This window comes from Octopus sinensis, linkage group LG3 (assembly GCF_006345805.1).
Source record: "Octopus sinensis linkage group LG3, ASM634580v1, whole genome shotgun sequence".
NCBI lineage: Eukaryota > Metazoa > Mollusca > Cephalopoda > Octopoda > Octopodidae > Octopus > Octopus sinensis.
In genome coordinates, this window is record NC_042999.1 from 37,010,000 (window position 1) to 37,029,999 (window position 20,000).

The window sequence follows — 20,000 nt, forward strand, 5'->3', positions numbered from 1 at the left end:
CATGTTTACTTAGAGAAGGAGACCTATCCTGATAGTCCGTCTAGCAACTCAAGTTTATTTATTTTACATATAAATGGTGGCTAACTTTTACTTATTTGCCCTCCTAGTGTGGCTCTGTAACATTTTGTTTTATATATTATTAAATTTTATCTTGGATTTTCTGCTATATTTTATATTTTTAAGAAGAGTTGAATAATAGCTGTGGTTTCCACAACTTAAGATAAGCCTAATTCACTGGTTCAAGGTTATTAATACACTATTTTCTTTATTTAAAAAAACTGAACTTAATCAGTGTTTTTTATATTCATAAATCCGTAGCTTATAGTGTTATGAAAAATTAATGTTAAAATTCGTTTTGGAAATGTCTTTTTAATGAATTTATTGGAACTTTATATTCAAGTAGGTTCATTCCCAATGTGTTTCACCTTGGGCAAATGCCTTCTACTATAATCTTGGGTCAACCAAAGCCTTGGGAGAGGATTTGGTGGATGGAAAATGAAAGAAGCCAGTTGCGCGCGCACACACTTACACACACCTCTGTGTGTCTTTGTTTTTCACCACTCATTGACAACCAGTGTTGGTGTGTTTACATCCCAGTAACTTTGTTGTTTGGCAAAAAAACAAAAACAAAAAAAAAAACTGGTAGAATAAGTACCAGACTTACAAAAAATACAGGTGTCAATTCGTTTGACTAATATGCTTCAAGGTAGTGCCCCAGCATGTCTGCAGTCTAATGACTGAAGCAAGTAAAAGATAAAGTATTTTGTAAATATTTTTTTCACTGCTTAGACTGACTGAAATTATAAAAGTTTTGTTTATGAGACACAAGATTTTCTGTTATGTTAGACTAAATATTTTATTATTCTTAAATGAATAACTATTATGGACTGAATCATTGAAGTTTACCGACATTTATTTATTCAATTTACTTGGTTGAAAAATTAATATCCACATTCCTGTTGCATATTTAAATAGTCAATTCATGGTTTATTTACAATCCAATTAGCCAAACAATCAGTAACATTCCTGCTATATTGTGCAGCTATTAGTGTTTTGGTGACATTAATCTATTAAACATCTTGCCAGAGAGATTTTGTAAATGTAGGAATTGAAACTTGGATGCAATCCTCATTATTGTCATCATCATCATTGTTATTTTAACATCTATTTTTCCATGTATGCAGGGGTCCGATGCAGACCATTGAGGGAGATTTTCTATGACTGGGTGCTCTTTCTGCTCCCAATCCACACTTGTTTCTAAGCCAAATATTTTCCAGTGGTCAGACAGGTTTTCACGGGAGATTGAAAATGAAATAACATTACTTGTATAATAGTGACATGTGATGGTAAGGCAAGAGGACACAAACACACACACACACACCCCACAGGTTTTTTCCCCCAGTTTCCACTTATCAAATGATGTTACAGTGGATGACTCTTGCTCAAGGTACTATGAGTGGCTGCGAAGCAAATTTCTTAATCAGAGAGAGAGTAATGTAATTTATATTTACACTTCATGTATGTGTCACTGTAAACATTGGTTTATAAAGATATTTCAGAAATGTCTTTTATAAGTTTCCATTTCAGTTTTAAGTCAGTTAACTTAGAACAGTAACATTTGTTTTTATAAAGAAAGTTCGGAAGTATTTTGAATTTTTAAAAAGAAACTTCTTTCTATTTCATGTTGCCACACAGTATGAAATCGTGGTATTTTGAGTGTTGTATTTGGTGACTTGATCTGAAATAGTGTGTTGAAATAGTTATAATGACATTGCTGAAGACTGTGTTAAAAGTATCACAGTTATATCTTGGAAGAGATATGATACACTCAAAGCCTCACTGAAGTGCTTTCAGACCAACCCCAGCACCAGTGTTGATCTGAGCATGCACTGGCCTGATTGGTTACAGCCAGATGTTTCATGGACCATTTTCTTTTCCCATGCGATGTCTTTGTCATCATCAACAGCGATGGACGAACATTATTATACTGCTAGATTACAATAGCTCTTAAAGGAGGCATTATTACTGCCATTTAAAACGCATATATTGTTACAGGCCCAGGTTAAGAAGTTTGCTTCCCAATCTTGAGTGTCTTCCACTATAGTCCCCTGCTGATCAAAGCCTTGTAAATGGATTTGCTTGATGGAAGCTGAAAGAAGTCCATCTTTGTGTGTGTGTGTGTTTATACACTCGTGTCCTGACTTCATGCAATTGTTAGGGCATCACAGTTATACCAGCAATGTTGTTTGTTTCCCTTCTTCCTTGGAAAAATATATTTGGCTATGGGAAATATTGCCTTGCATAGAAACAAGTGGTGGTTGGTGACAGGAAGTGCTTTCAGCCATAGAAAATCTGCCTCTGCAAATTCCATCTGACTTCTGGAAGCATGGAATAGTAGACAATAAATGATAACGATGATGATTTTAAACTATAAGGTGTTAAATGAGATACAGAGGAAATGTGTCAGAGAATAGGTTGGAGATGTGCAACAAAATCATTTAACACTATAACACATAATACTATTACAATATAAGACGAAAGTGAATATAATGGTTTTATATGATACATGACATCCTGTATAGATGTGGTATGACCAAATAGTTAAGAAGTTCACTTTGTTATCACAAACTTTTCTGTTCTGAGTGGCATCTTGGAGATGGTTTGACAGGAGCTGGCCAAGTAGAAGACTACACCAAGCTTCTGTGTCTGTTTCGGTATGGTTTTTATGGCTGGATGCCCTTCCAAATGTCAACCACCCTGTAGAGTGAACTGAGTGCTTTTTACGTGGCACCAGCACTGATAAAGTCACTTTTGGTTCAGATGCTCTTCTAAATGCCAACCACTTCACAGTGTGGACCGAGTGCTTTTTATGTGGCACCAGCACTAGCAGGGTCACAAAGTAACTTGCAAGACAAGGAATTTTTGAGAGTGGAGGGGGCATTGGAGGAAATCATCTTGTGTCAGATGATGAAAGATTAGAGTGTGACAGAGATACCTAGGATAAAATTGGATTGATGGATACTGTAAAGAAATCCACCAGGTGGATTCTGTATGTAATTCCAAAGGTAAAGGTTTGTTACATTGTGTCATGTTGATTCTACCTAAGAACGTGTCTGTGAATTGCTAGCTGCTTATATGTTAAACCCGGCAGCAGATGATTCAGTTGATTGAACTGAATTCTCATTGTTGAACAATAGAGATCCTTCTGTCACCATCACCTCCCACCACTGCCCTCTAAGCATGGCTGTGTAGTTAAAAAAAAAACCCCCAAAATTGCCAAGTAACTATGTGGCTTTAAATTTGTTCTTACAATGTGGAACTATAAGCCAGTGTCTTCTGTCATAGTTTCATGTTGACCAAATCTTTGTGAATGAAATTTGATAGACTGAAACTGTATGGAAACTTCATTGAAAGAACTGCTTCTGTTCTTGTTCTTTGGTGGTAAACTTATCCATTTCCCTGTTTAACTCAACCACCTTGACCCATGGGTTACTTTAGTGTAGTCCCCTCTACCACTCTATTGAAAGCATTTGATCCAGGACTTTGGCTTGAGGATTAACTTGCTCCTACCAGTCATAGTTTGTTACTCTTCCCCCCACTGGCTCATATATAAAATGCCTTGCACTACCTGTCATGTTTGATATTTTATCATTTTTGAAGATCTTTAAAATCTACAGAAAATTTAATGTGACAATTTTGTTCTGTTGCTTGTCTGTCTCTCAGCCTCATCTTGAATGATAATTATGTAGATGACAGATGTCTTGTTATAAAGGAAAGAGAATTGATTTTAATGGCTAATTAAATCAATTAATTGGTATACAGATTAAATTATTACCCCAAAATTTGTTGATGTAATTTTCCTATAACATTTTGTTTTTCTCAAGATTTCTTGTTTTGAAATGATTTAAATTTTTAAAGTTGACAATGAAGATTTCTACATGTGCGTGTACACAAATAGACACACACACCTCTTTAAATAGCCCTTTGAAAATGAGTTTTGTATTATTCATCTCAAAATATGCTCTGTTTTTTTATTTTTGTAGTGAACCATACTGATACTATGGACATTGATGGCACCCTGGAAATTCCCAGCAGTAAAGCTACTGTATTAAGGGGACATGAATCAGAGGTGTTCATATGTGCATGGAACCCTACAAATGACCTGTTAGCCTCTGGGTAAGTATCCTAAACCAGAATTTTTTTTTGTTACATAATTACACACACACACAATGGCAGTAACTTGATTCTGAACAACGCTGTCTCTTTAGTGTTTTTTTAAAGCAGCATGGATGTGGTATTTCAGTCCTATATACGGTGAGCTGGCAGAAACGTTAGCACACCGGGCGAAATGCTTAGCAGTATTTCGTCTGCCGCTACGGTCTGAGTTCAAATTCAGCTGACGTCGGCTTTGCCTTTCATCCTTTCGGGGCCGATTAAATAAGTTATGCACTGGGGTCAATGTAATCGACTTAATCCGTTCGTCCTTGTTTCTCCTCTCTGTGTTTAGCCCCTTGTGGGTAGTAAAGAAATAGGTATTTCAGTCCTGTCTGGGACCTACACGTCTTTTGCACTGATGTGGCAAGTAAATAAACAATTACATCATGGAATTTCTCATTGGATGTTTTGCTTTTTTCAACCAGCCATTACCAGCCATAGTATGCAATACATAATGGAGATGTTAAAAATCGAGTGATGTCTGTACTTGAAGCTTTTTAATGTAAGGAAAGGCCTTGCTGAGAATCAATCCCACTTTCTAAATAGTATATGATCATTTGCCTCCAAGATAACTATTCTAAATCATTGGATGCAAACAAAGTTACAGGTGTCATGTCAGTTTTCCTTCTAGAGAAATGTCTCAACAAAATCTAGAGATTGTATGTGTACACGTGCATGAAAGGGTGCAGAAAAGCTCCTGGTGAAAGGCCTGCTCGGAGGCCCAACCTTTTGAGTTCTTTTACAGGGCTCAGAAAAACTGAAGGACGGCTGCATTAAGTGACTCAGGGAGGGGAGGGAATATGTTGGATAAAATCATAATTAACTGCTGTTTGTCCTGTATTTGCTTTCACCCAAAGCCAGGAACTTTTCAGCACCCCCATTATATATATATATCTCTTTTACTCTTTTACTTGTTTCAGTCATTTGACTGTGGCCATGCTGGAGCACCGCCTTTTAGTCGAGCAAATCGACCCCGGGACTTATTCTTTTTGTAAGCCCAGTACTTATTCTATTGGTCTCTTTTGCCGAACCGCTAAGTGACGGGGACGTAAACACACCAGCATTGGTTGTCAAGCAATGTTAGGGGGACAAACACAGACACACAAACACATACACACACATTTATACATATATACGACAGGCTTCTTTCAGTTTCCGTCTACCAAATCCACTCACAAGGCATTGGTCGGCCCGGGGCTATAGCAGAAGACACTTGCCCAAGATGCCACGCAGTGGGACTGAACCCGGAACCATGTGGTTGGTTAGCAAGCTACTTACCACACAGCCACTCCTATGTATTTAATATTAATGTATAGAAATGATTTTCTCATATTACATAAATACTAGGCAAAAAATAACTGATATGATAGTAAACATTTAAATAATTGTTGAACTGAGCAAAGTAGATCACAATGAATTTTTTTTTCCTTCCTAGTTAAGAGGGAATGCAATCCCCATAACCTTTTTATGAGCCTCTAAGTCTAGTGGGAGGACAGGAAGGATATATCTTCAAACTGGTGACCTGACCTGAATGCTTGTAACAAAGTGGTTTCTGTTAAAGGTGCATGTATGTGCATACACACATGCATCAATCTGCTGTAGCACAATGATAGTGATAAGATGTGAAGCAATGATTTTCCAACTTAGAAATATAGGAGTGGGTGTGTGGTAAGTAGGTGTAGCAGTGGCTGTGTGGTGAGTAGCTTGCTTAGTCCCACTGCATGGCACCTTGGGCAAGTGTCTTCTATAGCCTCGGGCCGGCCAAAGCCTTGTGAGTGGATTTGGTAGATGGAAACTGAAAGAAGCACGTCATGTGTGTGTGTTTGTCCCCCCAACATCGCTTGACAACCGATGCTGGTGTGTTGCATTCCCATAACTAAGCGGTTTGGCAAAAGAGACCGATAGAATAAGTATTAGGCTTACAAAGAATAAGCCCTCGGGTCGATTTGCTTGACTATAGGCCGTGCTCCAGCATGGCCACAGTCAAATGACTGAAACGAATAAAAGAATATATCTGTGTGTGTGTGTGTGTGTGTGTATTTCTAATTTAAAAAAAAAATAGATGTTTCTTTTTAAAGTGAAAAACTAAAATATTTGTGTTTCTTATTAAACAACTTTACTGTTACCTATATAGAAGCATCCTTTCCTCAAAACTATATTTGTTGAATGCATATGTCAGAAGTAATATTATTTAACAAATGCTTTTTCGTTCTTATGAAAGTAGAATTTAATCTTGTAAATTTTTGACCTAAAAGTTAGTTATCTTATTTTCCTTTAATACAGCCAATTGGTCATTAATTTAGGAAGTAGAATTTAGTAAACATTTATAAGACTAAAACAAAACATTTCTGCTTTAGTAATTCTGATGTGTTATGTTTCTTTAAAAATACAAAATTTCTGTTCACAGTTCAGGAGATTCAACTGCTCGGATATGGAATATGAATGATAACAGCAATAATGCTAACCAGTTGGTTCTTCGTCATTGTATACAGAAAGGGGGAACAGAAGTTCCTAGTAATAAAGATGTTACTTCTCTTGACTGGAATGTAAGTTTTTTTTTTCCTTCTTTAACCCTTTAGTGTTTAAACCGGCCATATCTGGCCCAAATATCCTACATGTTTTATATTCAAACTGGCCATATCTAGCCTCTCACACCTAACCTATAGTGACACTCTAAAAATAAACAATCATATCATTGAAACCTCAAAGCTATAACATAATGCATGGTTAATTCAAAAAGATTTGAGTGAAAAAGTATTACATTTAATAGAGAAGTTTGAACACCAAAGGGTTAAACTTTCTGTATGTCTAATTCTAAGCATAAAACTGCACTCCCACCCTTGTTCATCACTCACTACATTAACCTCTATCTCCACCTGTCAATTCCCCTTCCTCACACACTTATGAAAGTATCCACATGCTTTTTCATCCTTTCCCATGAAACACTGTCCATGTCCTCTCTTATACTCACCTTCTTGCTCCTTGAGAGATTACTCTAGCATCCCATCACTACCATCCTGTTATCTCCTCTACAGCAAGACACCTGTGATTGTCTTTCTATCATACTTTTAGTCTTCTAACAACTGACATACAGCCACCCACCTCCACCTTCCCTTTTCAAATAGTTCCTCTTGGTAGTGGGAGCTTTTTCCATTTCCTTTTTCTCTGTTCTTTTCTGGTGGCATGCGAAAAAAAAAAAAAGCACTCTGTACACTCTGTAAAGTGGTTGACATTAGGAAGGGCATCCAGCCATAGAAATCATGCCAAAGAGGACATTGGAACTCAACACAGTTCTGCAATTCACTGATTCCTTGATAAAGCATGCTACCTATACTGATATGGAAAGTGGATGTTAAATGGTGATGATGAAAATAAATTGTTTCTTTAATTAATGTTAGTAGGTCTGTTCTGAAATGACTCTTAAAATTTTTTTGCTGCAACTTGATCAAAATTGAGATGCAAATTCAAAATCATCTCAAAATCATGTATAAAGGGAAAAAATGAGCTTGATGGTTCTGCTGGAACAGCATCTGTATATTTTGTCACACACACATACTTATCCAGACACATGCACACAGTGATGCACCTTTGTGTTCAGTAAGTTGCCAAACATGACAACAGTTGTTGATCAACATCATTATATCTCCTATCCTTTACTTGTTTCAGTCATTAGACTGCGGCCATACTGAGTCACTGTCTGGAAGAATTTTTAGTCAAACGTATCGACCCCAATACTTATTATTTTTTTTAAAAGCTTGGTACTTATTCTATTGTTTCTTTTGTTGAACTGCTAAGTTATGGAGATGTAAACAGACTAGTACCAGTTGTCAAGTGGTGGTGGTGACGCACACACACACACACACACACACATGACAGGCTTTTCCAGTCTCCATCTACCAAATCCATTCACAAAGCTTTGGTTGGCACAAGGCTATAGCAGACATGTGCCCAAGGTGCCACGCAGTGGAACTGAACCCAAGACCATGTGATTGGGAAGCAAGCTTCTTAACACACAGCCATGCCTGCATTTATATATAAATATTTAAAGTGGTGAGGTAGCAGAATCATTAGCACATTAGAAAAATTCTTAGCAGCATTTTCTTCCAGCTCTTTATGTTCTGAGTTCAAATCCTGCTGAGGTCAGTTTTGCCTTTCATCCTTTCAGGGTTGATAAAATAAGGTGACAGTCAAGTACTGGGTTGATATTGACTTCAAAGTTGTTGACCTTGTCTTGCAAAGTTGTTGACCTTGTCTTGAAATTAGAAAGAATTAGATGTAAACAGTCTTTTGAATTCTGTTTCCAGCGAATGCTTTATTATGTATAAGATTTCTTTTTTCTAACACTGCTTCTTGAGAAACCATTATCTATAAAAACTTCTTATAAATGACTTACTCTTGGGGGGAGTTCCTTTGGCAATTTTAATTTCATATTTAGAAGAATTTGTAATGTTCAATTAATGTAAGAAAATAAAGAAGCTTTTCAAAAATACAGTTAGCTAGTTGAGACTGTATTTTTAAAAATAAGTTTTCATAACCATAATTATCATTGAAAAATGTTTTTCGTTTAATTTATGATCCTTATAATTATTACTAACATAAGTTAGTTGATATGAGGAGTTTTTAAAAAGGTAGATTAAATGTCATTGTATTTATTGCAGTGTGATGGTACGCTCTTAGCGACAGGATCCTATGATGGCTTTGCTAGAATATGGAGTACTGATGGTAAGTAAGCTGCTTTTGGAAAGACTTTTTACTGTTTTTTCTTTATTTTTATATTATTTTTTAATGCTTATGATGCATTCTTGAAGTAAAAACTGTGCTAGATAGGGCAACTATCTTGATTACAGGTAAGTTCACTGCCATCAATTTTACCTACCGCGAGGAAAAAGTTTACTAAGAAAATATATCCATAGTATTTCACCATTAATAGTTAAAAACTTTTTATTGCAAAAAAAAAAAAAAAGGGCGAATTATTGATGATGATGAACTTATTGGACATGAACTATCTTACCCTAATGTAAAACCCAAACTTGTGACAAGAAGTTTGAACTCATGGTCTAGAATAATCTCTAAACATTTTTAGATATTCATTAATTTGTTGTTTTACAATGTTTGCCATAATTAGATGAATATGTTTCGAAGCATTGTTTTCATAGTCAGATGCTCTTCCTGTATCTAACTCATACCTGTTTTGCAGGCGATGGGGGCTTATTATTACCTCCACCTTAGTGAAAGTGGAGGTATTGTTTTCAGTCGTGTTTGTTTGTTTGTCCATGGATGAGATATCTCAAGAACTACTGGATGGATTCGAATGAAACTTTCAGGGATGTTTGGCCCCGTGACTGGCACGAACTGATTAGATTTTGGGATCGATCTGGTACTGGACAAGGATTCTAGTTTATTTTCCCACTTTTTAAACTTAATTTTTTGAGAGATATCGGATTCATTTTTAGTATTCTCGTTTGTGAGAGCAGTCAAGTTTATTTCAGATATTCTCATTTTAAGAATCACCTTCAGCTAATCATTGAAAGGACGTTGGTGTTGCTTTGGCAGAAGTTTGCACTCTCTGAGTGCTCTTGTTAATATTATTTCACTCATCTTTGATAACAGAGAGCAACAGGATGTTTTGTTAGCAGGGAATGTCAATGAATGTCATTATTTGTTTTGCATGCTGCTCTCTAATTGATGAGGGAACATGTGGAAGGGGCAGACCCGGGAAGATGTGGGACAAAGTGATGAGAAAGGAACTGCAGGCATTGGGACTCACAGAGGGGGTAACAGGGGACCGAAACATCTGGTGGTCTGTACTTGAGACGACACATCGAGCTAATTAAAAGCTTGGCTGTCTTTGAATACAAGTACGTCCCTTGCAACCCTCTTCAGCCGAGCACTCCTAATGTTGCAGGCTTGTAAGTGCTGGTGATACATAAAAAGCATCTGTGCCGGTGCTGTGTAAAAAGCACATTCTGTAAAGTCATTGACGTTAGGAAGGGCATCCAGCTGTAGAAACTATGCCAAAACAGACAGGGAGCTTGAACAGCCCTTCAGCTGGTCAGCTCCTGTCAAACTGTCCAACCCATGCTAGTGTGGAAAATGGATATATGATGCACCCACTACACTCTTGGAGTGGTTGGCATTAGGAAGGGCATCCAGCTGTAGAAACTCTGCCAGATCAGATTGGAGCCTGGCGCAGCCATCTGGTTTGCCAGTCCTCAGTCAAATCATCCGACCCATGCTAGCATGGAAAGCGGATGTTAAACGATGATGATGATAGGTTTCCATATAGTTTCCATCTACCAATTACCCTCATTCTGATTCTACTGTAGTAGATATTTGCTCTAGGTACCATGCAGTGAGATAGAACTCAAAACCATGTAACAAAACCAACCCTGTATCCACATATCCATGCTTGTACCTACTAAGTTTATGTTTCAGATAATGTGGATGTTTGTTTCCTTTCTTGAATTATATCATTAGGCACAGGTTTAGCTGTGTGGTTAAGAAGTTTTCTTCTCAACTACTTGATTTTAGGTTCAGTCCCATTGTGTGCACCTTGGGCAAGTGACCTTCGTAGCCCTGGGCTGACCAGAGCCTTGTTAGTGGATTTAGTAGACTGAAACTGGAAGAACCCAGTCATGTGTGTTTTTCCTTGTCTTGACACTGGATGATTGTCTCTCTCTCTCTCTCTTTCTTTCTTTCTCTCTCTCTCTCTATCTTTCACACACACACACACACCACACAAAAAAGTGCTGTCCTGTGCTAGGTTATTGTTGCATGTTGTATCTGAAATAATGGGTCTATGGATCACATCTACTCTTTTTGTGGGTCACTTATGCTGCTTGGTCAAAAACATACTTTTAGTAAATTTTAATATATTAAGATAAATATTAAAATTGCTTGAAAAATTGTTGTTATACTGTATGTTTTCAGATCAACAATTGGTATGAAGTTTAACCTACTATTTAATTAATTCAGCTCAGTGTCTTCAGAATGGCCTTCTTAAAACTTTAGTGTTTTCTTTTTTCCTTATTTGATCAAGGCAAATATGGTTTATGAATTTTGAAAATTTAGTTTTATATCAATTTAAAATTGCTTGAACCTTCAGTTTCTCCATACAAACATAGCTACTAAGGGGATAAAGAACAATGATGAGTGACAATGTTAAAGTGAAAATGAGTTCAAACTGGTATTGTGTTGTCCATTCTCAGTATTATTTTTGCTTTAGGAATTTCAAAGTACTAAAGCTTTTTTTTCTTCTCCCCATCAGTTTTATTTTGTATTTTTATTTAATTATTGCAGGCCAACTGGTAAATACACTTGGTCAACATAAAGGACCCATATTTGCTCTGAAATGGAATAAACGAGGAAATTATATTCTTAGTGCTGGTGTGGATAAGGTAAGATATTTGGTCTTTTGAATTAAAAAAAAATTCAAAAATCAAAACATAGAAATTTTTAATTTCCTAATTGTGACTTGACATAGTTTTAGTTAAATTAATGACTCATTGTCAGAGAACTGTTGAATTTGAAGAACATTCCATTTTAAAACTCTCATAACATTATTTTGAAGCACAAAACTACCTCTGTCTCATTTAATTTTGAAAATAATTGAGCATTTAAAGTTAGGTATATAGCTTCACTAAAATATATATTTTCATCAGTTGATTGGTATATTAATGTGTGTTTAACCCATTAACATTTAAACTGGCCATATCTAGCATGAATATTCTATGTATTTATGTTCAAATTAGCCAAATCCAGACTCGCCTAAGCTACAATGTCATTCTAAAAATAAACAATCACATCATTGATATCTTGAAGCATGATTAATTCATAACAATATGAATATATAAGTTGCTTGCCTTATGCTAGAATTTCAAAAATAAAGACAGTGGGCTGGCAGAATTGTTAACGTGTTGGGCAAAATGCTTATTGACATATCTTCTAGCTCTTCATGTTTTGAGTTCAGTTACTGGCCTTATGCCAAATTTTGAAAGAATAAGAGGTGTCTGGGACAGAAGGATTGTTTGTATCAAAGGACCAAAATCAGTCTCAAGAAGTTGGTATGTCAAGGGTTGATATGAAATAACAAAAAACAGAAATCAATGTGGTGCCTCAGCATGGCTGCATTCTAATAACTGAAACAGGTTAAAGGTAAATCTGAATGTGTTTTTGCAAGCTCACTGCTATTACAAATGAAGGACATAATTCTACAACTAGGAACCTGTGTTGTTCGTTGAGGTAAAAATAAGCTGTATAGAATGTTTCTTTTTTTATTTATCAGGACACCTTGTTTTGATTCATTTCTAATTTAATGACCACTTTTCCATACTGGCAAGAATTGAACAATATTTCTCGAGGTGGTGTTCTGATACTCTTCCTGATGCCAATCATTACTTGCATCTAACTTTATTTATTGTTTTTCAAGCAAGATACATCTATCCTCGTTTATCATGGTTGTTTAGTTAAAAAAACAAAACAAAAACTATTAAATGAATCGATGATAAAGGATTAGTAGAACATATGAAAAATATAGGTTTGCATTCCGAGATCCCCAGTTCTTTTGAGGATTGTGGATAACCAGTGGGGCAACTGCCTATGTAGTTATAAACCAGGTGACAGTGAAAAATGTCTTTACCCACTAAGGTTCAAATCCTGCTTTTGTCAACTTTACCTTTCATTCTTCTGAGGTTGATAAAATAGTAACAATCCAAGGTGGTGATTTGTCAAACTGGGTTGTTTGCTGTAGTTGATTTTGCTCTTTGTGTTCTGTGTTCAAATCCCACCATGGCCTATTTGGTTGGTAGACTTAATCCAGCTCTCACTTTAACACCACTACAGGTACCTTGGGTGTTTTGAATCCACCCTATTATATGCATTCATTTGAACCATTTCTCTGGTTAGAAGATACACCCCCCCCTCTTCATTCCATTTATCTCAGACACTCTCTAAAGTGACAGGGACACTGCCTTTCCTCATGACAAAAAGGCAAAGAAAAGAAAAGAAAAAAAAGAAGTAGTTTTTCTTGTATGTTGTTGTTGTTATGACTAATCTTTGTAAATTTTTCTTTTCTTCAAGACAACAATTATATGGGATGCCAGTTCAGGACACTGTACACAACAATTTGCATTTCACTCTGGTAAGTGCAAATATTTTCATTTACATTTTGCATAACCCCCCCCCCCCCCATCTGTAAATGACAAACAAGATTTCATTCTGTGCACTTATATTCTACTCTCTCTCTCTCTCTCTCTCATTTAGCAAATCTTCATTCAAAAGCATTCCTGTTGTTATCATCCACCTTTCTTTTTTTCAAATATATTTATTTCTTTACTACCCACAAGGGGCTAAACACAGAGGGGACAAACAAAGACAGACAAACGGATCAAGTCGATTACATTGACCCCAGTGCGTAATTGGTACTTAATTTATCGACCCTGAAAGGATGAAAGGCAAAGTCGACCTCGGCGGAATTTGAACTCAGAACGTAACGGCAGACGAAATACAGCTACGCATTTCGCCCGGCGTGCTAACGATTCTGCCAGCTCGCCGCCTTCATATATTTGTGCTTTGTTTGTCCAATATGCCCTTGTTTTAAGATGGCTGTGAGGTGAGGATGGTTAGGTTATCTCCTCTGTGTTGAACCCCGGGCAAGTGTTTTCTATTATAGCCTTGGACTAACCACTGCCTTGGTATGTTATTCAGTAGATGGAAACAGCAGAGAAGCTCATGGTGTGTGTGTGTGCGTGTTATCTCCACATCTGCTTGTAGTGACACCATTTCAGCAGTGATGTGTTTATATCTCTCGTATATAAAACGTCCAGTTGTGATTCATTGTGCAAAAACATTTAAAAAAAAAGAGAAAAAAAAACAAACAAACCCCAAAGCAAGTCTTGATGTCGGCAAGCATGTCAGGCTTTAGAATACTGATTCAAATAGTCTACAAAGCCATACCAATATAGAAGACTGAACATAAAAAATGATGTTGGGTGTGATTTGAACAAGAATTAGAGCTCCTCTCATTGATGAGCATGTCTTGAGATGTGTGTGTGTGTGTGAGAGTGAAAGAGAGAGAGAGAGAGAGAGAGTTCTAATAATTCCAAAACTAAAACTGCTTGGTATGTTGTTATGAATGTTTAAATATAAAGCCATATATCTTTTACATTTTAAAGAAACATTTTAATTTCCATAACTGCATTATGTTTATTTCATTATGATATTAATTTGATTTCTATAATGCTACACATTATGTTAAATTGATCTCTATGGTAACTACATTGCATTAATTCATGCTGAATTTTCCCCCCTCCACATCTTCTTCTTCAGCTCCTGCGCTGGACGTTGACTGGCAGAGTAACACAAGTTTTGCTTCCTGTTCAACTGATCAGTGTATACATGTTTGTAAATTAGGTGTGGAAAAACCAATAAAAACATTCCAAGGCCATACAGTGAGTAGTTTTGTTGTTGTTCTTGTTGTTTAGCTTCAGATCAGTGTTAATTGAATAGAAATTGGATCATTGGACATTCCAACAATAACCTGTGTGTGCGTGTCCCCTCTGTCTGTCATTAACGACCATGGATGAAGCTTCTAGTTGTCTGCTTCACTGGTGCAGAATTTCAGTGTCATTGTTATCTTTGAATTTCTGATTTCACTTTTCCAGAATTTTATTTGAGTAATAAAACACATCATCATCATCGTCGTTTAACGTCCGCTTTCCATGCTAGCATGGGTTGGACGGTTCAACTGGGGTCTGGGAAGCCAGAAGGCTGCACCAGGCCCAGTCTGATCTGGCAGTGTTTCTACAGCTGGATGCCCTTCCTAATGCCAACCACTCCGTGAGTGTAGTGGGTGCTTTTTACATGCCACCGGCCATGATCGGATGGTGCTTTTTACGTGCCACCGGCACGGAGACCAGACGAAGCTGGCAACGGCCACGATCAGATGGTGCTTTTTACGTGCCAGTCAGGGCTGCGCTGGCTATGGTCACGTTTGGATGGGTCTCTTACATGCCACCGGCACTGGTATCACATACTTCTTTTATTGATTTTTTTTTTCTTGGAAAGAAATCTCAGTCCAGTAATAATACAATAATTTTTAGAATATAAGTTCCCCTGTTGCTTAATTATTTTGCACCTAAACTATGTTATTTTTAAATGTTATATTGCTAATATATGATATATTGTTGTATATCATCTGTTTCTCCATGGCAGGCTAGGATTAAATTGGATATATGAACAGGAATAAAAAATACATGCATTTCTAAATAACTTTAATTTTGTTATTTCAGAATGAAGTAAATGCAATCAAATGGGACCCACAAGGTTTACTCCTGGCATCTTGTTCAGATGATATGACATTAAAAGTAAGTCATTGCCATCGTTTCAAAGGTTTTATATATAAGGTATAGTAATAAAGAGTAATGACCTCCTTTGGTCATGAATGACCATGGGATTGCACCTAGAAAGTTCCCCCTCTGAGACACAAGTCCAGGTAAGGTTGTTTATGGAACACCAGCAGTTTCCCATTGATACCAGCCTCCACTATCCATGCTATCATTGTTATCCAAGGGAAAAGCAAAAAAAAGCCAGTACAACTTGGCACCAGTGACGTCACGACTCATTTCTGCTGCTGAGTGAACAGGAGCAACATGAAATAAAATGTCTTGCTCAAGAACACTATACACAGCCTGATCCCGGAATCAAACTCACTACCCTCTGATTGTGAGCCTGATGCTCTAACCACTGAACCATGCACCTTTGCCCTTTACCCTTTTTACCCATATATATGGGAACTGTGTTTGTATTTGTCTTCACCACACTACTCAACAACTGATGTTGGTTTCTTTATGCCCTTATAACTTAGCAGTTCACGAAAAAGTGAATGATAAAATAAGTGCTAAACTTAAAAGTATGTACTGGCATTGATTTGTTTGATTGAATACTTCAAGTTGTTGTTCTAACATGGCCACAGTTCAATGAGGGAAACAAATAAAATTGTGTGTGTGTACACATGCATATTTCTTTTCACTTCACATCTTTGTTACTATGCTAGCATGGTTTAGATGGGAGGAAATTGGGCAGGATTTTATGACTGGATGCTCTTTCTGTTACCAACTTTACTTTGTTTTCTAATAAGAGAGATTTTTTTCATACAAAAGAGAAGAGGTACAAGGTGATTTGTTGGCAAGAAATGTCAGCAAACATCACTGGTTGTTAGCTAACCTTAAATGATGTTAACATTTGTAGCTGAGACTCAGTCACTGTTTGGTGCCATAAGCTCAGCATAGTTTTGTCAACATTTTCAAGCATGCACACATACATGCAACCTGCAGCTCTGTCCTAAAATTTAATGGAATAAAAAAAAAACTTTCTTACTTTAAAGCAAGTAAGCCTGACAAGAAGAAGAGCATCAATATGTAAAATTCTACCTCAAATTAAGTATCAGTTCAACCCATGCCAGTATATAAAATGAACAAAAGAACAATATAATATCATAGGTGAAAGAGGATGTATGGAATATTTTAATATAGTTTCGATTTTTCTTTTCTTCTATATATCTTTGTTCTTTATTCTTTAATTTTAATCAATCAACTATAATGGATTTATTATTTTTTTGCATTATAGATATGGAGTATGCGACAAGATCAGTGTGTCCATGATTTACAAGCACATGATAAAGAAATTTATACGATCAAGTGGAGTCCTACAGGTCAAGGCACTAACAACCCTAATGCCCCATTAATATTGGCAAGGTAAATTCTTTAGTTTTGTTATTGGTAAAGCAATCCTTAGCATAATGTCTAGCTTTGTGCATGGTCTCAGTCATAGGTCACCATACCAGAATAAGAAGAAAATGTCAGCCAGAGTACTAATTTCATTTATCTTGTTTGGAATATTCCTTGTATTTGGTGAGTGATTGGCTGAAAACTAGCATTCAACAAAAGCAATAGTAGTCCTTGTCCATCCTGGAACAGTAAGGGAAGTTTGTCTTTGGCAGCACCATTTCTTGAGTATATCTAGCTATACCACAATTACCATTCTCCTTAGCTGGGCATGTGCATTTATTGGGACACCCTGTAAATCATTGAATGCCATGCACAAACATGATTGTTGTCACTCAATTAATAAAAATTTTGCCCTTCTGAATCATAATTTTTACCTTAATTATCATTTAGTTTATTGTTTTTATCTGTGCGCTATTTCTGATTATTTAAATCCATAAAAATTGGAAAACAAAGCCTATGAGTATCTAGGAGGTTGCTAGATCATTATATCATTATAATTTAGGATACCTGATGGCTGATACATTGGTTTCAAATTTTAGCACAAGGCCAGCAATTTTGGGGACATTATATGTCAGAGCTCAACAGATACTTATTTTTGTCAACCTAGAAAGGATGAAAGGCAAAGTTGACCTTGGTAGAATTTGAACTCAAAATGTAAAGGCAGATAAAATGCCTCTAAGTATTTTACCTGGTGTGCTAATGATTCTGCCAGCTTACCACCTTGATGATGACTGATATATTGGTTGTTCTTATTGTGGATGCTACAATGTTATAACCAAATAATTCAGATGTCTTGTTCAGAGGTTTAATACTTGACACAAAATCAGTATTTATTCTTTGAAAGCATAAGCAAAAATTAGTAGTTAAAAAAGGGTATTTCCATTCCTTGTATATTCAGAGCTTCATGGCTCAGAAGACATTAATACTTACATCTATTTAAAATTTTGATATGATTTTTCTTTGTTTTCTTCCAGTGCAAGTTTTGACTCAACAGTTCGGTTATGGGATGTTGAGCAAGGTTCTTGTATCCACACACTAACGAAGCATCAAGAGCCTGTCTATAGTGTAGCTTTTAGTCCAGATGGAAAATATTTAGCAAGCGGATCCTTTGATAAATGTGTTCATATCTGGAATGTACAGGTGAGATCATTTTTCTGATCATCATTAGTTGTTGCTATTGATGAAATCTAATGTTTTTTTACAGAAAATTAACAGGCGTGGCTGTGTGGTAAGTAGCTTGCTTACCAACCACATGGTTTTGGGTTCAGTCCCACTGCGTGGCACCTTGGGCAAGTGTCTTCTACTATAGCCTCGGGCTGACCAAAGCCTTGTGAGTGGATTTGGTAGACGGGAACTGAATGAAGCCTGTCATATATGTGTGTGTGTGTGTATATATATATATATATATATATATAATATATATATATATATATATATACACATATATATATATATATAATATATGTGTATATATATATATATATATATATATATATATATACACATATATATATATATATAATATATGTGTGTGTGTGTGTGTATGTGTGTCCAGCATCGCTTGACAACCGATGCTGGGGTGTTTACGTCCCCGTAACTTAGCGGTTCAGCAAAAGAGACTGATAGAATAAGTACTAGGCTTTTAAAGAATAAGTCCTGGGGTCGATTTGTTCGACTAAAGACGGTGCTCTAGCATGGCCGCAGTCAAATGACTGAAACGAGTAAAAGAGTAATTAGTTTTTGTATGCCCATTTCATTCTAGTCATCTTACAGTTAGCATATTTTAGATAAGAGATAAACTCAGATGTAGAGGCAGAGTATAGTTAGTGTTTCTGAATGGAAGTCGATACGGCCCTTGGGGGTCCATAAAAAATTTTGTTGTTAAAAATATGTGCATTAGGTTTGTTACACTTCTACACAAAATATTTTAACAATGTTTTATACAATTCCTAATGATATTTAAATATAAAAAACTGATTAGGATTTTTTAAAAACATAAATGGCTATGGTGGTTTAGGAGAGTAAACTAGGAATTAAAGGGGACCAAAGGCAAAAAAGCAGTTCACTTCACAATCACGAGGTCCTGGGTATGATCCTACTGCATGGCTTCTTAGGTACATATCAGTTTCTATAACCCTGGGTCAACTCTTGTGAGCGAAATTAGGTAGATGGAAACTGTATAGCAACCTGCTGAGTGGATTGTATCTGGAATTTCAAAGGTGCAGCCTTGTCACCTAATGTGTCATGCTACTTCTACCTAAGAATTGCATTAAGGGTATGTTTCTCTGATCAGCCATTTATACATTAATTCAGCATGACGGAGATGCTCCCCTCCTCTTCCTCACAGAGAGAGAGAGAGAGAGCAGGCTTCTTTTAGTTTCTCTCTGTCAAATCCACTCAAGGCTTTGGTTGGCCTGGGGCTGCATTAGAATACACTTGCCCTAACGTATCATGCAGTGGGATTGAACCGAAAACCACATGGTTGAGAAGTAAACTTTTTAACCAAACAACCATGCTTACACTAATTATAGATCCCCAGCCTTTGGAGTAATTGTGATTTTTTTTTTTAATGAAAGAAGCAATATTATGTAGTCAATAGAGTTTTGAGTTATGAGCAAAGAAAGTGGATGTTAAGTGATGATGGTGATATATATATAGATGTGTTTATATGTATGTGTTTTTATATATATATGTATGTTGTGCATGTGTGTATGTTGTGCACATATATGTGTGTGTATTTATGTATATAGACATACATATACACACACATACATAGGCATATCTTTAGTTGTGTAGATATAGAATTCACAGCATGGTCTTGAATTTTATTTGTGAAGTACCTTAGGCAAGTATCTTTTATCATAGGGTCAACGCGTAACTTGTGATTGGAACTTGTAAATGGAAACTGTATGGAAGCACACCATGTAATAATTTTGTGTGTATATGTACATACATGTTGACATTGTATGGTTTTATTTGTCAGTAATGAGTGAAATGGTG

The 20,000-nt window shown here is 36.3% G+C and overlaps 1 protein-coding gene across 2 annotated transcripts in view; it reads left to right on the forward strand.

The window, feature by feature from the left end:
- Positions 1-20,000, forward strand: part of LOC115209062 (F-box-like/WD repeat-containing protein TBL1X) — an 82,275-nt gene that overhangs the window by 59,961 nt on the left and 2,314 nt on the right. For both annotated transcript variants that reach the window (XM_029777139.2, XM_036500936.1), the window contains exons 6-14: positions 4,044-4,176; positions 6,623-6,761; positions 8,874-8,937; positions 11,515-11,612; positions 13,294-13,354; positions 14,542-14,663; positions 15,504-15,578; positions 16,840-16,967; positions 17,975-18,140. In XM_029777139.2, coding sequence (XP_029632999.1) covers positions 4,044-4,176; positions 6,623-6,761; positions 8,874-8,937; positions 11,515-11,612; positions 13,294-13,354; positions 14,542-14,663; positions 15,504-15,578; positions 16,840-16,967; positions 17,975-18,140 — 986 coding nt within the window. The remainder of the gene's footprint in view (positions 1-4,043; positions 4,177-6,622; positions 6,762-8,873; positions 8,938-11,514; positions 11,613-13,293; positions 13,355-14,541; positions 14,664-15,503; positions 15,579-16,839; positions 16,968-17,974; positions 18,141-20,000) is intronic.